The sequence below is a fragment of the Dreissena polymorpha genome, chromosome 1 (assembly GCF_020536995.1).
Source record: "Dreissena polymorpha isolate Duluth1 chromosome 1, UMN_Dpol_1.0, whole genome shotgun sequence".
NCBI classification, from domain to species: Eukaryota; Metazoa; Mollusca; class Bivalvia; order Myida; family Dreissenidae; genus Dreissena; species Dreissena polymorpha.
Window position 1 is genome coordinate 193,355,613 of NC_068355.1, and position 18,551 is coordinate 193,374,163.

The window sequence follows — 18,551 nt, forward strand, 5'->3', positions numbered from 1 at the left end:
CAGCAATACTGTGAAACCATTTATTTTCGTTGGCACAAAATTTCGCCCTTTTCATAAAAATGACTATTTCGTCCGCTCTTAAATCCGTCCATTTCTGGTTTTGAAAAAAAACAACGTCCGATTTGTTTGTAATACATGTAATACGCGGTTGCGAAAAAATCGTGCTGGGGAAAGAGAGGTGACACTTGGTAGTCACTTGCAGGAGGTGGGCCTTGTTTGGCATATGCCAATTAACAAGTCTGTTATTTTAGGTGATAGTAACTGTCCCTTATTATTTAATGTCATTGACACGTTCTTTGTTATGATAAGCAGATAAGTGGGACTGAATAATCGTTAGCGAGTGTTTTAAACAACGAAGACAATTGCCAATTAGTCTTTTTCCATTACTATCACGGTCAAACTGATAACAATCTTTACCTTTATCGGCGCCAATTAGAGAAGGTGCGAACATTATGGGTTATAATTAGCGCAAGCAAATTATTTTGGTCATATTTAAAAAACAAAGGTACGGGTTTTTATGTACATGTACAAAAATAGTAGATGCAGTTAAAACTAAACTACCAAACACAAATCAAAATGTTCTTTATTAATTTGTAACAAAGCGCAGAATATATGTAAGGTGTTGATCACACATCGTCATATTTTAATTGCGTTTAATAGAATTGTCTTTAATCCGGATTCGCCGCGTGTAGGCTGTATAATCTGCAACACCCCTCAAAAACACAATACACACAATGGGTAATAAAGTTGTTAACAATTAGCGCTAATCAACACTATTATACCTAAACGAAGTCGACGCATTCGATACAGCCTTATTGCATTCGCGTTTTACAGGAAATGTCAGTTGTCAGTACACTGTATAATGCACACCCCTTTGTGTCAAAACCGGATTTAACTTGAGTGTGAATAGTCGACTGTTTCATGTTCTTTATATCAATACCATTTGTGTATATGTATTATAAGTATACCAGTCAACAAACAAGGTGCGCGCTTCCGCATATGGGTATTCGGACGTTCAAAAAAATTGACCTACGGTTTAGCGTTCACGCCGTCGAACGCATTAAGCAATATAACTCGTATTTTTCACTATTTCTTAATTTGCAAAAAATACTAGTGGCTTATAACTTACCTTGCAATCTTTTTCTCGCATTTTGCGAGTGTTAATTTCGAGCCCTGTGTATATGCGTGGATTACGCTGGATTTAAATGCCTCATGCCTACGGTAATTCAGTCTTATTTGTTTCAAATATGGTACATGATTGTTCGTTAGGATCATGAATTTGTCCATCGGTCGAAGGACGAAAAAGGCGAAAATTAATGTCGGACGAATAATAATGGTTTCACAGTATACAAGCCAATTCTTCGAATAGAAACTTAAGCTTCATTGGTCATTGTCAGCCTCGGGTATTGCTTAAATGTACCCAGGATACTCCTAAGTATACTTCAATGTACCCTGGGTATGAAAAATATACTGAAACGTACCCGGAAATTATAACACTAAATTGGTCGTTATCGCCTTTTTTTCAAATTATTTATGTTCATATTTATGTCAATATTTTGTAAAATGGCCTTTATATTATAGAAACTTTTGAGGAACTTTTTTTCAAAGACAAATTTGTTTTGTATTCCGTAGGGCGTTAAACAACATTGGATTTCAAGTGGAAATAAAACTCAGGTACAGTCTAAATTGACTGGGTACGTGTTAGTATATTTTTCGTACCCGGGGTACATAAAATATTCTTAAGAGTACCCAGAGAACATGTTATAAGAAGCACCCAAGCCGACAATGACCAATCGAGCAAAACTTAAGTACATATATAGGAACTCAACAAACTTGATTTTAAAAGTGTTGTAAGTATTATTTAAATTAAAGTTATTCAAGAATGCCAATATCAAAACTACTATTTCACACAAGTCTGACAGGCCAATTGCAAAAGAAGTAATACAAATAAAATTTTGATAAGTTGCAAATGCTTATTGGAGTTGGTTAAATAAACCATTGGCTAATTTGCTTAAATATCGTATTGAACATTCTTCAGCTTAAAGGATAATGAACACTAATATTTGTGGATATTTTAACATGTCTATTTCACACAAAGGACTCTTCTTTAGTCCAGTATCTCATTTGCTGATCTATTCAAAATATTGTGAGGAATATTGATTAGTTTTAAAACATAATAGAAACTTGTTGGACCAAAGAACATATTTTTTTCTCAATAAAGCTGTTTGAAATATTTCTGAACTAAAGGATTACAGTAGCTTAAAGGGGTATAAACAACAATATTTTCAACTTACCATCAAAATTATTTATGAAATACATATTTTCGCTTTTCAAGCAGATATTTATAAAAAGAACATTGTTATATTTATGAATATTTTTAGACCTAGAGGGCATTCTGCCTTTGATTGCTCACCTCTGTTATGGGCATGGCCAATTTTTACCCCAGGGGCATGTGTTGAACAGTTTTTTCTCAAGGACCAAAATCTGAGGTCATATAACACATCAAATGTGTATGTTAAGTTGATGTACAATATAAAATATTTAAGTCTCAACAACTACGGAGAAGGCAGATTTTGACCCCAAAGAAGGATTTAATCAAACTTAGTACAGGACCACTATATGATGTTACATGCCAAATATTACACCTCTGACTTGGCCTGTAGATACGATTTTAAAAATATTTTAACTATGCAGGTATGTATCAATTATGTGACAGTGGAGCACTTCCACTTTAGAAACCCAGGGGAAATAAACAGTCTTTTCAGTGGAACACATTTTGATTTCACATACAAAATATCAAAGCTGTATGCATTGTGGATTATCAGAAGAAGTTATTATGTTAAATAAATCCATGCAAAAAATGTGATTCTTGGGGCATGGCCATTTTTCTTTCCAAAGGGCTCCATTTAAACATCTTTGTACAGGATCTATCAGATGTGACATACCAACTATTTGGTCTGAGACTTATGAATCATATTTTTTAAGTCATAAGTCTTTAATAACTCATGTAACTCGTGACCTTTGACCTTGAGCTGCAACTGTTCACTTAGGATTATTGTATTAATGAGTGACACATGGTATGGACAAGGAAGATAATATTCCTAAGTTAAATTAAAAATTTTCCAGGCATGTTTATGTTACAAATCAGACACATGAACCTAGAGCATGGAAGCTTTCGGGGACACATTTTCTGGTAGTCAGGGAAGATTAAATATGAACTGACATTAAATTCCTTCTAGGAATGCAAACATTACAGAGATTATATTTAGACAGACAGAATACACACACATGCACACACACACCAGAACTCAGGCATAGATGGACAGTGTGACTAATATACGCCCTCCTTCAGGGGCCTAAACATGCCCAAATCTGTGTGAACACATGCCTTTAATTGCTGATCACCATTGCATTTTAAATTGAAAGTTTCAGATATGGTACTCATATTGGAACCATTAATACTTAAGTCCAAGGCTTCAAGTTACATGTCAAGTATGATATGAAAGAAATTCGATTGATTGTAGATCTTTTTCAAATTGCCTGACACTACACTCACACAAAGAAATTTGCAGAGTGATTATATCTAATTTATATATTTCAATGTTCAGGTATTCAATGGGTAGGGTAATCTGATTATAGGAGCTATTGAAGCATGGGCACTGAATAATTTTTAAATGTCATAATTGGACCATAGAACATTTTTAAGGCATAGCATTTCAATTATTATTATTCAAGTGTGTTATCAATTCAAATGATCAAATAAGCAATCCCAATCTTGTGCCATTAGTATAGTCAAGAGAAATATGTTAATAGATCTGTTATTCAGCTTTTAAAAATGTATTTCACATTTCAATAAACCTAAGTTAAATGTTATACCCCATGGACATTTCTGTTTGCAAAATTCTTTTAAAGCTATTGAGTTGGTCACAAGTGATACTTTATCTAGTGCTACTAAATTTCTTAATTTTATAATCATACATGTACTTCAAATAGTGTATATAAACCATTTACTGCAATAATGGGGTTAGGATATTCCATGGTTTTAGATAGAGTTAAGTACCAGTCAGAATATTGTTGGTCTAACAGTAAGTGGTTATTTGTTGGAAGAAAGTTTCGAGACAATGAAAATAAATGAATGCCAGAATTTGTATCGGGATATCTGTATGTAATATCTGAATACTATAATGATATAAATCAGTAATAATGGCTGAGATATAAAGTCTTGTTTGTATATTCTTTTAGCAAAGATCTTTAATTAATAATAAGTCATATATAATAACTGTATATGCAAACAAATCACTTTTGACGAATAATTACTAGGGATGGGACCGAATATTTGAAGAATCGAAAATTGGCCGAATATTCAAATCCAAAATTTATAATAGAATATTCTATTGTTATGCAAATATACTTCTAAACAAGTTATACCTACATGTACAAAGTCACAGTTCCGGTTAAGTGCAGACGACTTTCCTATATAAGTCATTGTTTTGATAAAAGCTGCCATCAATAAACGAGATGAAAATTAGCAAACAGGAGGGCATAAGGAGAGGGACCAATCGCCAATTTACTTATGATGCAATATGTACAAACTATTTTCTGAGAATCAGTCGAAAATGAAAATGAATTTATGTGAAACATCAATGTGTATCGATAAGCATTCAATTTGTTTGATACACACAATCTGTGTTTTGACAGGTCTTTTTACCTCTGGTTGTATAATAGACATTGCCTTTGGATTTGATTGGGTCGTAGTCCGCTTTTATTTCAGTGCGAGACATCTATTAATAGCAATAAGCGACCCATATCATAAAACATCACGGTGTGAATGCCTAATAAATTCAATAATTTGCCGATAAATTGCTGATAAGGTGTCAAAAACTCCACTGGAGCACTGGAGTAGAAGTAGATGGTAATAAGGGGCAATAAAGGGATTTATTAGTAATAGTAAGTTTTACCAAGACAGACCTTGAATAGCCATTTTTATTATTAATTTATAGAACGTTCGTTGTGTTTTAGCAATGTTGGGCCAAATTGTCTCATATCATGACGCCGGACCAAATACCCCAAAAGCAGGACTGCCCCACCGAGATCGGGACGTATGCCATGTTTGTGTTCAATGCTTTATCCTTATATTAAATCAATGTTTATTTAATCAGAATTTAGTTGCTCAAATATTAACCAATTAAGTCGTTGTGGTTCTTAATTCTAGAGGGAAAAAAAAGCCAAAACAAAAGCATAAATATTATTGATGGGAAGTAATCCGAATCAATTAGAAGTATTGAAATACAGTAAAATTAAGCTTATGAAATTTTTGGAAATATCTTATATCTTATGAAAATAAACATCATTTATTTAAAAGGAAGAAATAATTATCAATAATCTTTTTTCTAAAATTATTACTATAAAGTGTTCCAAAGCTGCACATATGATACCATCTACATGTATAGTGGTATTAGTGGAATTTGGACGAGCACGTTGCTCCGGATGGTCATGATATATGGTTTAAAAATCGAATATATTCGAATAATGACAAACAAATATTCTAATATCATTTTCAGTATTCGTTCCCATCCCTAATAATTACCGATCAAATTACTAAAATCCATAAGAAAGTGACACGTTAAGTACACGTGTACATATATAACAGCGGGTGATAGCTGATATCAGCATATGCATACATGTAAATCCAACATTCAGATGTTTGCTTTATATATAGAACATGTATCAAGCCTTTTCAATATTGTTGTAACTCACAGTAAGAAAAACAGTTTTTCGTAAAAAATATATGGTTTCTTTCCATATATATCTTCAAGTTAATCGCAATTAATAAATGTGTGTGCGTAAAACATTATTATGGCTTTCTATTAAATTATTAGAACCCAAATTTATTATAAACAAGAGTGTCAAACTGTCACAAGATACGCCCGTTTGAAGGTTTTTGACAACTTGATAACATTTTACCATGACCAATATTTGAACTTGACCTACATATCATCTAGACACAACTTCTGACCAAATTTGGTGAAGATTGGATGAAAACTTTTTCAATTAGAGAGCGGGCACCATGCTAAATGCTTGAAATGCACTAAGTAACCTAATGACCTAGTTTTTGACCCAGCATGACCCATATTTAAACTTGACCCAGATATCATTTAGACACAACTTCTGACCAAATTTGGTGAAGATCAGATGAAAACTACTTCAATAAGAGAGTGGACACCATGCTAAATCCTTGAAAAGCACTAAGTGACCCCATGACCTAGTTTTTCACCCGGCATGACCCATATTCGAACATGACATTAATATTGTCTAGATACAACTTCTGACAAAGTTTGGTGAAGATCGCAGAGCTCCAGATAAGGATTTGTGAAATTAGTAACGGTACTGCCACTGACAGAAAGAAAAGGAGTAACGCTTAAACTCAATTAGTACCTGTACTACTACCATATCCAAAAATACAGGAAGTACTGTACTACCCGTGTTCTTGGATATTGAAGGGTGTATAAGTGACTTTATAGAAACATGTGCAGCAATTATAATAAATATATGTAGCTTCTTAAACAGTTAATGTATTAGGTTGTCCATTCTGAATAATGATGCAAATACAACTACACATTAAAACTCATGACTAATACTATTTCTTCATTTTTCTTGACAAGAAAACACAAGCCAACTAGTAAGCTAAGTAAGTGAACACTTATTTCACTGTCTCATCCGTTTCCCATCGTTTTTTCTAACGTTTTAAACCACCAATGCAATCAAATCGTTTAAAATCGGGGCCACAATGTCTTTTTCTGGGTTTAGAGATTTAATGTAAGGATGGTTAGACGACACCGTATGTAGTCATTATGTGACAACAAAGAGTTGTTTCGAACCGCTTTCGGTTAAGCCGGCATTCCATTGCGCGCAGACATATTGTTTTTGATGGGTTTACAAGTTACAGGAAATCACACGACAGAATAGACAATAATATATGAACCCAGTCTACAACTTTTCAGTAATTTAAATTAACGAAAAGCGCAGTTAGGTTAGAGACCAACAAATCATTCCGCGCTGACGCAGGCGTATCTGTATGGCCAGATTTTTTTCGTAAATGCGTAAAATGGATATTAAAGTCCTAATTGTACATCCAGTTTATAAAAATAAATGCGTAAATCTTCAAGAAAAAGGCGTATTTACAGCTGTACGGCCCTTATCTGGAGCTCTGAGAATGGATGAAAAATACTTCAATTAGAGAGCGGAAACAATGCTAAATCCATTGAATGCACTAAGTGACCCCATGACCTAGTTTTTGACATGGCATGACCCATATTTGAACTTGACCTAGATATTGTCTAGATACAACTTCTGACCAAGATTGGTGAGGATAAGATGAAAACTACTTCAATAAGAGAGCAGAAACAATGCTTAATCCTTGAAATGCACTTAGTGACCCTGTGACCTAGTTTTTGACCTGGCATGACCTATATTGGAACTTGACCTAGATATTGTCTAGATACAACTTCTGACCAAGTTTGGTGAAGATCGGATGAAAACTATTAGAAATAGAGTGCGGAAACCATGCTTAATCCTTGAAGTGCACTAAGTGACCCCGTGACCTAGTTTTTGACCTGGCATGACCTATGATGAAAACGATTGTAGGACATAAGCCCCCCAGGACAAAACCCCCCCAATGAAAAAATGAACATTTGGACAATTGCCCCCCAGTAGAAATGACAGATAGGATATCAGCCCCCCAGTGCTTATTTTGCATCTGGACATTTGCCCCCCAGTGCTTATTTTAGAAGAGGACATTTGCCCCCCAGTGAGTGCTAATATCATATGTTGTTTCCATTAAACTAGTATATCTCTGTCTTTGGATTCATTATTATTTCATATCTCACAAATATATAATCATAGAAACTTGGATCATTATAATTTAAAATAAAAAAGGTCCAGAAACTCACTTGAATTTCCTAATCTTAGGTAAAACAAACATCTTAAAGAATTGTTCTTTAATTAATCAATCAAAAGGATTATCAGCTTGTTAAAGGTGTAACATGTGGCTTTGATCATATACTTGTAAATGAAAATTAATGGCTTCTTTATTTAATCAATCAAAAGGATTATCAATAATAATCATCATAACTTAGTACAAATAATGATAATTAAAGTGAACACATATAACAACATTTAAAGGCAATTATTTGTGTAGTTACATTGTTTGAGTGACAATTAACTAAAACTTAGTATATAACGAAACTATCACATTTCAAACGATACATTTCATCATGGAAATTATTAAGAGTAATAAAGGGTCTGAGAAATTACTGAAGGATGGGTACTCTTACACCAAAAAGAAGTCTCGTAAAGAATCAATACATTGGGAATGTTCCAAGCGCAGAAGCGCTTCATGTAAAGGAACCTTGACAACTAATCTTGATGTAAGTATAATATTAAAATGCTATTTGTTATCTTTGCTATCATAACTTTTAAAATAGCGATTTGCAAAATTAATTCCAGACAGTATTGCATAACTTCACAAATTTAATTATTTGAAGTAAAGGTAAATGTAGTATTTTTAAGCTTTACCAACATTCAAAATATCAATTAATTTACATAATTAATTCCAAACAGTTATACAAAACGTCACAAAATAATTTTATATATAATAAATTAAATGTTTCATTGCTATTACCATTAGTTACAATATTAAATAATTGTTTTTATATATTCAGGTTACTATGGTCACATCATCCACAACAAACAGTAACAATGCTGACCACTTAGCCATAGAAGTTCTGAAAGTCAGAGAAGAGATCAAATCCAGTGTCGCCTTATTTATCCCTTCCGTTATTTAAGCCTTTCAGTGGTGGTAATTGGATAAATGGATTATCATCTCAAAGGTTTTGAGTAATCAGGTGGTGATAATTGGACATGATTATCTGCTCAATCAAGTAATGTCATTGAAAATTAGGCACTGGGGGGCAAATGTCCACTTCTAAAATAAGCACTGGGGGGCAAATGTCCAGATGCAAAATAAGCACTGGGGGGCTTATATCCTACCCGTCATTTCTACTGGGGGGCAATTGTCCAAATGTTCATTTTTTCATTGGGGGGGTTTTGTCCTGGGGGGCTTATGTCTGGATCCCGATGAAAACTATTTGAAATAGAGAGCGGAAACTGCTGTGGCTGCCACCGCCCGCCCGCCAAGGGTGAAACTATAATATGTCCCTTTTTGAAAAATGGGCATATAAAAACGTGTGTAGTTATTTGGTTATGTCTGGTATAGTGAATGACAATTCAATAGAATTGCGTTGTTTACTTAAATGGACTTGTTCACAGATTTTTGGGGTAATGGGCATCTAACATTGACACTAGGGTTATTTCTGTTTTTAAATCTGAAATTCTACTATTAATACTTACATAACATAATGGTTTTAACCCATGCCCTGAAGGTCTTAGGATGCTCATGTAAGGAATTTGCAAATTATATTAGCATGGGTGTAAATAATGTATATTTGCTAACGCAATATCTTCATAAAAAATGTGTTACTTTATAAAAATATTCATACATATTGAATATTGATGTTTTACATGCATGCTTTAAGTTTTAAACTGTTTGGGCCTTACAGTTATCACAATAGGATGTGTAAATACCAAAGATGAACTGTTTGGGTATTACAGTTACACTTTGAATGAAAATATAACAAGGGCTGTTTGTAAAACATGTATGCCCTCCCCCCCCCCCACATGGGCTGTCAGTTGTAGTGGCAGCCATTGTGTGAATATGTTTTTTGTCACTGTTACCTTGACCTTTGACCTAGTGACCTGAAAATCAATAGGGGTCATCTGCCAGTCATGATCAATGTACCTATGAAGTTTCATGATCCTCGACCTAATTATAGTCGAGTTATCATCAGGAAACCGTTTTACTGTTTTGAGTAACTGAGACCTTGACCTTTGACCTAGTGACCTGAAAATCAATAGGGGTGATCTTCCAGTCATAATCAATATACCTATGAAGTTTCATGATCCTATGCGTTAGCATTATTGAGTTATCATCCAGAAACCATTTTACAATTTTGAGTCACTATGACCTTGACCTTTGACCTAGTGACCTGAAAATCAATAGGGGTAATCTGCCAGTCATGATAAATGTACCTATGAAGTTTAATGATCCTAGGCCTAAGCATTCTTGAGTTATAATCCGGAAACCATTTTACTATTTCGAGTCACTGTGACCTTGACCTTTGACCTGAAAATAAAAAAAGGGGTAATCTCCCAGTCATGATCAATGTACACTACGCGACCCGTGATTTTTTCCGCGATTCTCGCTTCACCGCAAACGATGCAACGTGACAAATCGCGGTGTTTCCGAGCGACAAGAAAATTTGGGTGATGTCTCGGCGACCGTCGCGCGATGTATCTCGCTGTTGCGCAATCAGCGCGAATCAGCGCAAATCACCGCGTACCGCCGTGATTCCCCTTTTTAAGCGATTTACGTTGAGGGTTACATTACTTTACATGTAATATATATGTATACACTTACATTATACATTGCAATAATAAAGCTTTTGTTGTTGTTGTATACAATGGGCGTATTAGCTTAAATACTCCTGTTCCGACATGAACTTGATGAAGTAATGTCGGAAGCTTTAAAGGCTCCAAATTAATATAACAGCGCAGAATGACCATGCATTCATTATTGAACATAACATGTAAACATTATTTAACTAATTGCATTAGCAGAATGTTTATTAACACTTACAATCAATTATATTCCAGGCCCGAATACACTACCACTGTTCAAATTCCATATTGTTGCCATATACATGTAGCGTAGCACTGTGTAAATTGAAAGTTGCATAGTGTTTCGTCATTGTTTGGTTATAAATACCTTGTTTCTCTATACATGGTATTTGATTTAGACGAAACTAATAATTTGGTAATTTACGAGAAATATGTTATAAGTTTTCCTTTTAAACTTTGATCGTACCGTGTGTGTTTATTGACGTTATTTATTATGTTAATACTCATTTTTGAATTTCATTAAGAATTATAACGTAACAACTTTTGTTAACCCATTCCATACTAGCGCCGTATAAATGCGTTCAAATAACCTTAATTGGAATACCGACTGACGTATAAATGCGTCCGATAATCTATAGCGTGAATACCGAGTGTCGCAATAATGCGCACCTGCAGATGTAGCTCTGAATGCCTAGCGACGCAAAAATACGTCCGTTTTAATTGGTCTCTAAAATAAAGTTCTTTGTTTGCTGTCAGTTATCAACCAATGAAAATTCTTGTTACAAATGCTTTCTGAAACAGAAAGTAGATTTTTTCCCAACTTCTTCCGGTCATAACTTTGACAAAATACGACGAGAACAGACACCTTTACAGAGCTTTTTTTCAATCATGGATTCCGATTCTTCGGACAATGAGAGTAATTTCAGTGGATTTGAATCAGATGATTTACCATTAGCAGATTTAATTGACTCGGATGATGAATTTGATGATAGTGACAAGGAAAATGAGTCTGTTGTAGAAGACGAAAATTGGACTGTAAATGATCGTTCTGATCGTTCGAAAAAGGCATTCTGTGGACCTGAGCCTGGCCCAAGATTCGATCTTGACCCTGACCAGACTGAATGGAACTTTGTTGAAATGTTCTTTCCAATGATGTTAGTTGAACTTCTTGTTGAACAAACCAACTTGTTTGCAAGACAAAAAATGGAAATAAAACATGACAAGTCATGGCGACCTGTCAGTGTGAAAGAGATGATGGCATGGCTTGGCATCAGGATCTATATGAGCATTGTGCAAGTAGGTAGAACCTGTGGAAAATCATGAAACTTTCACGAAAATAATACACGTTTTAAATTATAACATTATTAAAATTCATTTATATTTACTGATATTATATATATATATTATAAGATTTCTTAACCCTTTGCATGCTGGGAAATTTGTCGTCTGCTAAAATGTCGTCTGCTGAATTTATAACATAAGCATTTTTGACAATTTTTTCAAAGAAAACTATCAGAATAGCAAATAGTTTGAACCTTTTCCCCTTATCTACAAGATGATTGCCGGTATATCTTTTATTTTGATCCTGTACAATAATTGTGAATGTTTATGCCACCATGTGCACATTCCAAATCATGATAATTATTTATACAATCAATGTATTACATACAAAATGAAACCATGCATATCAAACAGACATTGCTAAAATGTATTTGATAAAAAAGTCTGTGTTCTGGTGTTGAAGTTGATTCAAGCAGCAGTACCTGAAAAATAGCAATTATTTTATATGACATAGTCTGTGTTCTTGTCTTGGCTGTTGAAGATGATTCATGCAACTTTATGCGTCCTGAAAATACATATAAATAAATGTTAGACATTATTTTCAGAAATTCAATTTTTTTTTTCGAAACTAATATTTGAACCGTTCTGTTTTCAGCTACCACAGATGGCTATGTACTGGTCAACGGACATCTTGTATGGGAACTTTAGCGTCCGGCGAATCATGACAAGGGATCGGTTCATGAAAGTCTTGCAGTACCTCCACTGCAATGACAAGACCAAAATGAAGCCCAAGGGACATCCTGAGCACGACAAACTGTTCTTGATTCGGCCATTTCTTGATGTGGTGAAAAAAATGTGTTTGACCCTGTACAATCCTCACAGAAATGTTTCGATTGACGAGGCGATGGTCAAGTTTCGCGGTCGTCTTGGATTTCGACAGTTCATGCCACTCAAACCAGCCAGGTACGGTGTGAAAGTGTGGGTACGTGCGGACCCTGTGAATGGATATGTCAATGATTTCCAAGTTTACACTGGGAAGGATGCTAACACGGCTGAAGTTGGGCTAGCAACAAGAGTTGTGTTGGACTTGAGCCATGAACTTCGGGGGAAATGGCACATTGTGAATGTTGACAATTTTTTTACGAGTCCCAAGTTGTTTGATGAACTTTTGAAACAAGAAACATATGCACGTGGAACTGTTCGATCTAATAGAAAGGGCTATCCTGTGAAACAGCTTGGAAAAAAAACTGTCAAAACGCAGGGGGACTTTGTTTTTGCTACAAAAGGTGAACAACTTGCCAGTGTATGGATGGACAAAAAGGCAATTTACACGTTGTCTACAGCAGAAAACCCCAAAGACATTGACGCAACAGTTCTGCGTAAAACACGAAGTGGTGAAGTTCATGAAGTACAGGCCCCACGTACCATCCCCGAGTATAATCAGAATATGAACGGGGTCGATCATGCGGACCAGATGAGGACTGAGTATCCCACATTTCGCACATCAAGAAAGTGGTGGACGTACATGTTCTTTTTTCTGCTGGATACAGCTATCACCAACGGGTACGTCGTGATGAGGGAATCCCCTTTTCACCAGCAGAAGAGTAGAAACGGAAAACCCAAAGACCGCACAGTTCTGGACTTCAGAATGAACTTGTCAAGGCAATTGATAGGAGACTATTGCGACAATGGGAGTGCTGTTGCAAAATTGGCCACGGTAAAAGCAGGACATTTCCCTGGACAGGCCGAAAAAAGAGGACGCTGTCGTCAGTGTGCAAAAGAAAAGAGACGGCGTGAGTGTCATGTCATTTGCCTTGAATGTCAAGTGCATATCTGTGTTCCCTGCTTCAAGGACTGGCATGTGGATTTGGCCAACTCGATGTAAAAAAATATGATAGGACTAGATGTTGTTCTTTGTGAACAAAAGATGGATTATCATTTCAAGTGATCAGTATTGAATTTTGGAAAATTACTTATTTTAGAATAGTTATTTTTATAAAATTTAATTTATAAAGATCTCATAAACTTGAACAAACTTATCTGTGACATTAATTAATGTTCTTGATAATCTATTTTTGTATAGATGCATTTTCTTGTATGTACTGTTATTTTCAGGTAATGGGTTATGTAAAAAATCGGTTCTAGGATAAGTGCCCCCCCGGAGAACTGCCCCCCCAAAGATTTTTCACTGGGCGGAGAACTGCCCCCTCACTTTTTTTTATAGGGCGGAGAACTGCCCCCCTGCTGATTAATAAGGGGCGGAGAACTGCCCCCCTGTCAGAATTGATGACCCGGAGAAGTGCCCCCTAATTAAAGAAATTTCGCAGCGATATATAAAGCGAGTATTATAATGACAATAACGCCAGTAACTTTCTTGCTATTATGTATGGAAATTGAGTGAAATTTCAAAAGTAATATAAAGTTGTACAAGTAATAAAAGTTATAAAACGGCAAAAATACCTGCCTCGGCCTGGACGTCGCCATCTTGATAATCACGTGATTTTCGTCAATGTGAACAAAGAAAAACAAATAACATTTTGCTAATAAAAAGTTTTCGCGGCAGAATTATTTGATATTTTCCCCGTAATAAAAACAAAAAATTAGCATGCAATTTAATCCATCCTTATGCAAGCTGAAAACAATAATTTATTTGTTTGTTTTCGCCAATTACGGATTTGGACGGTTCAATATAATAAACCCGTATGCGGCTTTATTCAAAGCTAACAAGTTCTTAACAATTAAGGTCGGTCCGGTCTACCAATTAAAAGATTAAAAGATCGCTAACGGTAACAAGTTCTCTGTCTGCCTAATTAGCTGCTAATTAAAGCAACTGCTACCGATTTTGTTTGATTGGCATGTCGACATGATCTGCTCAAAATGCAAACTGTTGCCGTAATATGTATAAAATGCAACGTAGACTTTCGATTATCACTATAACCATTGCATCAATTATGGAGTTCATAAGAAGTCAGAGAGGCGCGGCAAAGCTTTGTTATGAAGGGTTCACGTACACGAAGAAAAAGGAGACGAAGTCGACGATGCGATGGGAATGTTCCCAGCGTCGAAGCGAGAATTGCAAGGGTACCGCCACTACGGACAATCCAGTAAGTTAATTATTAATAATTATAAATAAATAATATTAGTATGAAATAATTCAATAACTTAATGAATCAAAAACTACCAATGTATTTATTAGAATATTAAAGAATATTACAGTTACTGCATTAAGGCATTTACTGAAATTTTCATTTGATGTTTTAGCCAACACGGGTGATTTCCTCAACAGATCACGTCCACGTCAACGACCAATTCTACGTGGAGGCGTTGAAGGTGCGACAAGAAATCACGGCCGCGGTGATCTCGAATGGGGGCCAGCCTCATAGGATCCTGGCGGACAAGCTGGTACAGCATCCAGTGGAGGTAATTTGAATAAATGATACACAAGCCAGCTATACTGACATCTCATTTTCATTTCTGTGCATAACATAATTATATAATTACTACGAGGAACACAAATATTCGTGCTGTTATTATTTTCTATTTCATTTCCAGGTCTGAGTAAAACATACCTATATAATAACTATGAGGAATTAATTTGCCGCCACAAGTGTAAATACACAAACTTTCGTGCGGTTATTAATGTCATTTTTTTCAAAGTCGGAGTAAAACATACTTATAAAATACATTTCTACTTTATTTCCAGGTCCGAGTGGCAGCGGGTACTACCGAGACCATAAAGAGACATATGCGTGCTAAGAAGGCAGGGCAGACACCGAAGAACCCTGAGAAACTCGAGGACATACCAATTCCATTCCCGGAGGCCTACAGGACCAAACTGATCTACGATAACGAGTCCACGCGTAGTAGGATGCTGGTGTTTGCCTCTGAGGCTGGGTTGGGACTTCTTGAGTCGGCGACAACGTGGTTCATGGACGGAACGTTCTCTACCGGTAAATACTGTGTAAAATGCACGCATGATTTGGTCTCAAGTATATACTTTCAACTTTTAATGCGTACGATTATGTTTAATCTAAAATAATATAACACCTTTTCCGAATATACGTTCTCATTTCAGCTCCACATGTGTTCGACCAAGTGTTCACCGTGCGTGTGCCACTTGGAGAGACGTCGGGGACAGTAGCATATGCCTTGCTGCCATCCAAGGACCAAACTTCGTATGAGGAGTGCATGACAGCTGTACTGGATGCGTGTCTAACTAGGGACATCCGTCCAACTCCGTCCAAGGTCGTGTGCGACTTCGAGGTGGCCATCCATAATGCTGTTCGTCAGGTTATGGCGAACGATATCCAGATACAGGTAAGCTTCATTAAGATGCATTAAAAATAATTAAGTAAACACGTAAATGTATATACCAGAAAAAAAACTAACGACATAAAAGCAATGTAATTTTTACAATGATCAAACAGATTTTACGTAACGATTGCACATATTTGTAAATGTGTTTTTCAGGGCTGCTTCTACCACCTTACGCAGAGTACCTGGCGTCGTATACAGGGGGACGGCCTGCAGGTCCTATACAGAGAGGATGAAGAAATAAGACAGTTCTGCGGACGACTCGACGGTCTGGCGTTGCTACCGACGGATAAGGTGCTAGAAGGCATGGCCATCTTAAAGGACACGGCCCCTTCAGCGCTGACTGGGATCGTCGACTACTTCGACAATACCTACGTGAGCGGCGGATTTCGGTAAGATAATGTTTTTGTAATAGCTATAGCGGGCGATTTAAAGCCGTACACAAATTGAAAAACACAAGTCAGTTACTATATATTCTAGCTCCTTATTTTGTTCGATGCATTGGCAATATCTGACTAAGAACGTAATCTTAACTTATATGTTGTTTGTGTTCTATGCAGGTCCGTGAGGACCGCTGACGGCATGATGCGCTTCAGGAGAACGCCGCCCCGTTTCCCGCTAGATATCTGGAACGTACACGCTGCAACAGTCAGTGACGAAGCTAGGACCAACAACCTGTGCGAGGCTTGGAACAATGGGTTCCAAGTTTTGGTTGGGCACCAGCATCCGTCTCTGTGGACTGTAGTTGACTGCTTCATGAAAGACGCCGCTATGGTGGAGACTGAGGTGTATCGCGTGCGCAACAGTGAGCCTTCAATTAAGCCGAAGAAGAAGTCAACAGAGCGATACCAGCGGCGTCTGAAGACTTTGTGCGAGCAGGTGGCGAGTGGTGAGAAGAGTGTGAGTCAGTTTTTGAACGTTGTCGGCGGACTTGTGCGATTGAAGTAGTGTTTGAGTGTATTGTTTATGTAAGAATGCATATATGTTTGAACGTATGTATGATTGTAACTGTGAATGTATATATGTATGTATGTATGTATGAATGTATGTATGTATGTATGAATGTATGTTTTGAACGTTTATGTAAGCATGTATATATTTTTTAATGTATGTCTGAATGTATGTATGCATGATTGTAACTGTGAATGTATGTATGCATGTAATGTGTGTATTTATGTATGTATGTATGAATGTATGTTTTGAACGTTTATGTAAGCATGTATTTATTTTTTAAATGTATGTCTGAATGTATGTATGTATGATTGTAACTGTGAATGTATGTCTGCATGTAATGTGTGTATTTATGTATGTTATTTTGTATGTCACATGAACATGAATTAACTAAACAACATAAATAAATTGCTTATAAATTCAACTTCACTTCACTTTTTTCTTCAAGTCGGCTAAATTATTGCCTTTGCCTTGCCTATTAATTTACTTTTTTATATGTCAATTTACGTTTTTTTCCATGGGTCAGTACTATCTTTATACTGTGAATTAATTCCGATGTAACTTTTCCTCCATAAGTACCGAGTTGCACGTCTATATTTAGTTGCAACACATTGCCAGTATTAACACGCACGCGTTTCCTGTGTGGATCTCGACTATGTTTCGCGCTCTTATTAAAACACGACTTTTACGAGGCATTCATGTATAGTGAGTGGTGCAGATGCGTACCAAGGGCATTAAACAGTATTATCATATGCCTCTAGACAATTTGTGTTATTCAGTTCGATAAATGGTAATATACTTGCAATGAAATTAAATTGTTACCGGATAAAATGTGTACGGCGATAACGTAAAATTACCCGTAAGTATTGTTTTCACTACGTAACTAATAACTAATATGACACCGGGGGGGCAGTTCTCCGCCCCTACAGATTTGATGGGGGGGCACCTCTCCGCCACCTTTAAAATAAGGGGGCAGTTCTCCGGGGGGCAGTTCTCCGGGGGGGCGCTTCTCCGGATACCTAAAAAATCTTGTTATTATTTATAAGAGTATAATATTGTTATATTTGAAAAAAACTTGTCATATTGTTTTTATTTAAAAATATGTTTCTATTTGTAATGTGTTTCTAATTTGAAATAATTATGGTAGTGCCAGTGGATAAACTAATTAGGAAATAATCAAATGGCTTTGTTCTGATTTTAATTACACTTTTACATTTTATCATTTTCATTGTCTTTATGGGTATTTAAATAACAATAAAATGCCAAATATCTGTCTCAAAATATGTCAACCAAATAACAATACACTGCCTAATTGACCCCTTTCACATTTCACACCACTGACAATAAACAGATAATCTGTCACTCAGGCATACAGAGCAAAACAGGGTATTGACTATCCAGGTGCAGATAAGGCTATTACTGATAGGGATTGCCTAGAGATAAGGCTGTAGTATGGAATGGGTTAACAGTGTTTAGCAAAATATTCGCGC

The 18,551-nt window shown here is 36.0% G+C and overlaps 2 protein-coding genes across 2 annotated transcripts; both read left to right on the plus strand.

Moving 5' to 3' along the window:
• The first annotated feature begins 11,403 nt into the window (after positions 1–11,403).
• LOC127865381 (piggyBac transposable element-derived protein 4-like) lies at positions 11,404–13,681 on the plus strand. The gene is made up of 2 exons (XM_052405330.1): positions 11,404–11,811; positions 12,452–13,681. The coding sequence occupies exons 1-2, from the start codon at positions 11,404–11,406 to the stop codon at positions 13,679–13,681; spliced, it is 1,638 nt and encodes a 545-aa protein (XP_052261290.1).
• A 962-nt stretch (positions 13,682–14,643) lies between these two features.
• Positions 14,644–17,058, plus strand: LOC127865397 (uncharacterized). The gene is made up of 6 exons (XM_052405331.1): positions 14,644–14,900; positions 15,058–15,216; positions 15,500–15,746; positions 15,872–16,113; positions 16,267–16,502; positions 16,671–17,058. The coding sequence occupies exons 1-6, from the start codon at positions 14,694–14,696 to the stop codon at positions 17,056–17,058; spliced, it is 1,479 nt and encodes a 492-aa protein (XP_052261291.1). The 5' UTR covers positions 14,644–14,693.
• The last annotated feature ends 1,493 nt before the right edge of the window (positions 17,059–18,551 follow it).

Coding starts and splice junctions, on each gene's coding strand:
- LOC127865381 (XM_052405330.1), top strand. CDS start 11,404: ATGGATTCCGATTCTTCGGACAATGAGAGTAATTTCAGTGGATTTGAA. Junction 11,812..12,451: donor TCTATATGAGCATTGTGCAA/GTAGGTAGAACC, acceptor TTCTGTTTTCAG/CTACCACAGATGGCTATGTA.
- LOC127865397 (XM_052405331.1), top strand. CDS start 14,694: ATGTATAAAATGCAACGTAGACTTTCGATTATCACTATAACCATTGCA. Junction 15,217..15,499: donor TGGTACAGCATCCAGTGGAG/GTAATTTGAATA, acceptor CTTTATTTCCAG/GTCCGAGTGGCAGCGGGTAC. Junction 16,503..16,670: donor TACGTGAGCGGCGGATTTCG/GTAAGATAATGT, acceptor TGTTCTATGCAG/GTCCGTGAGGACCGCTGACG.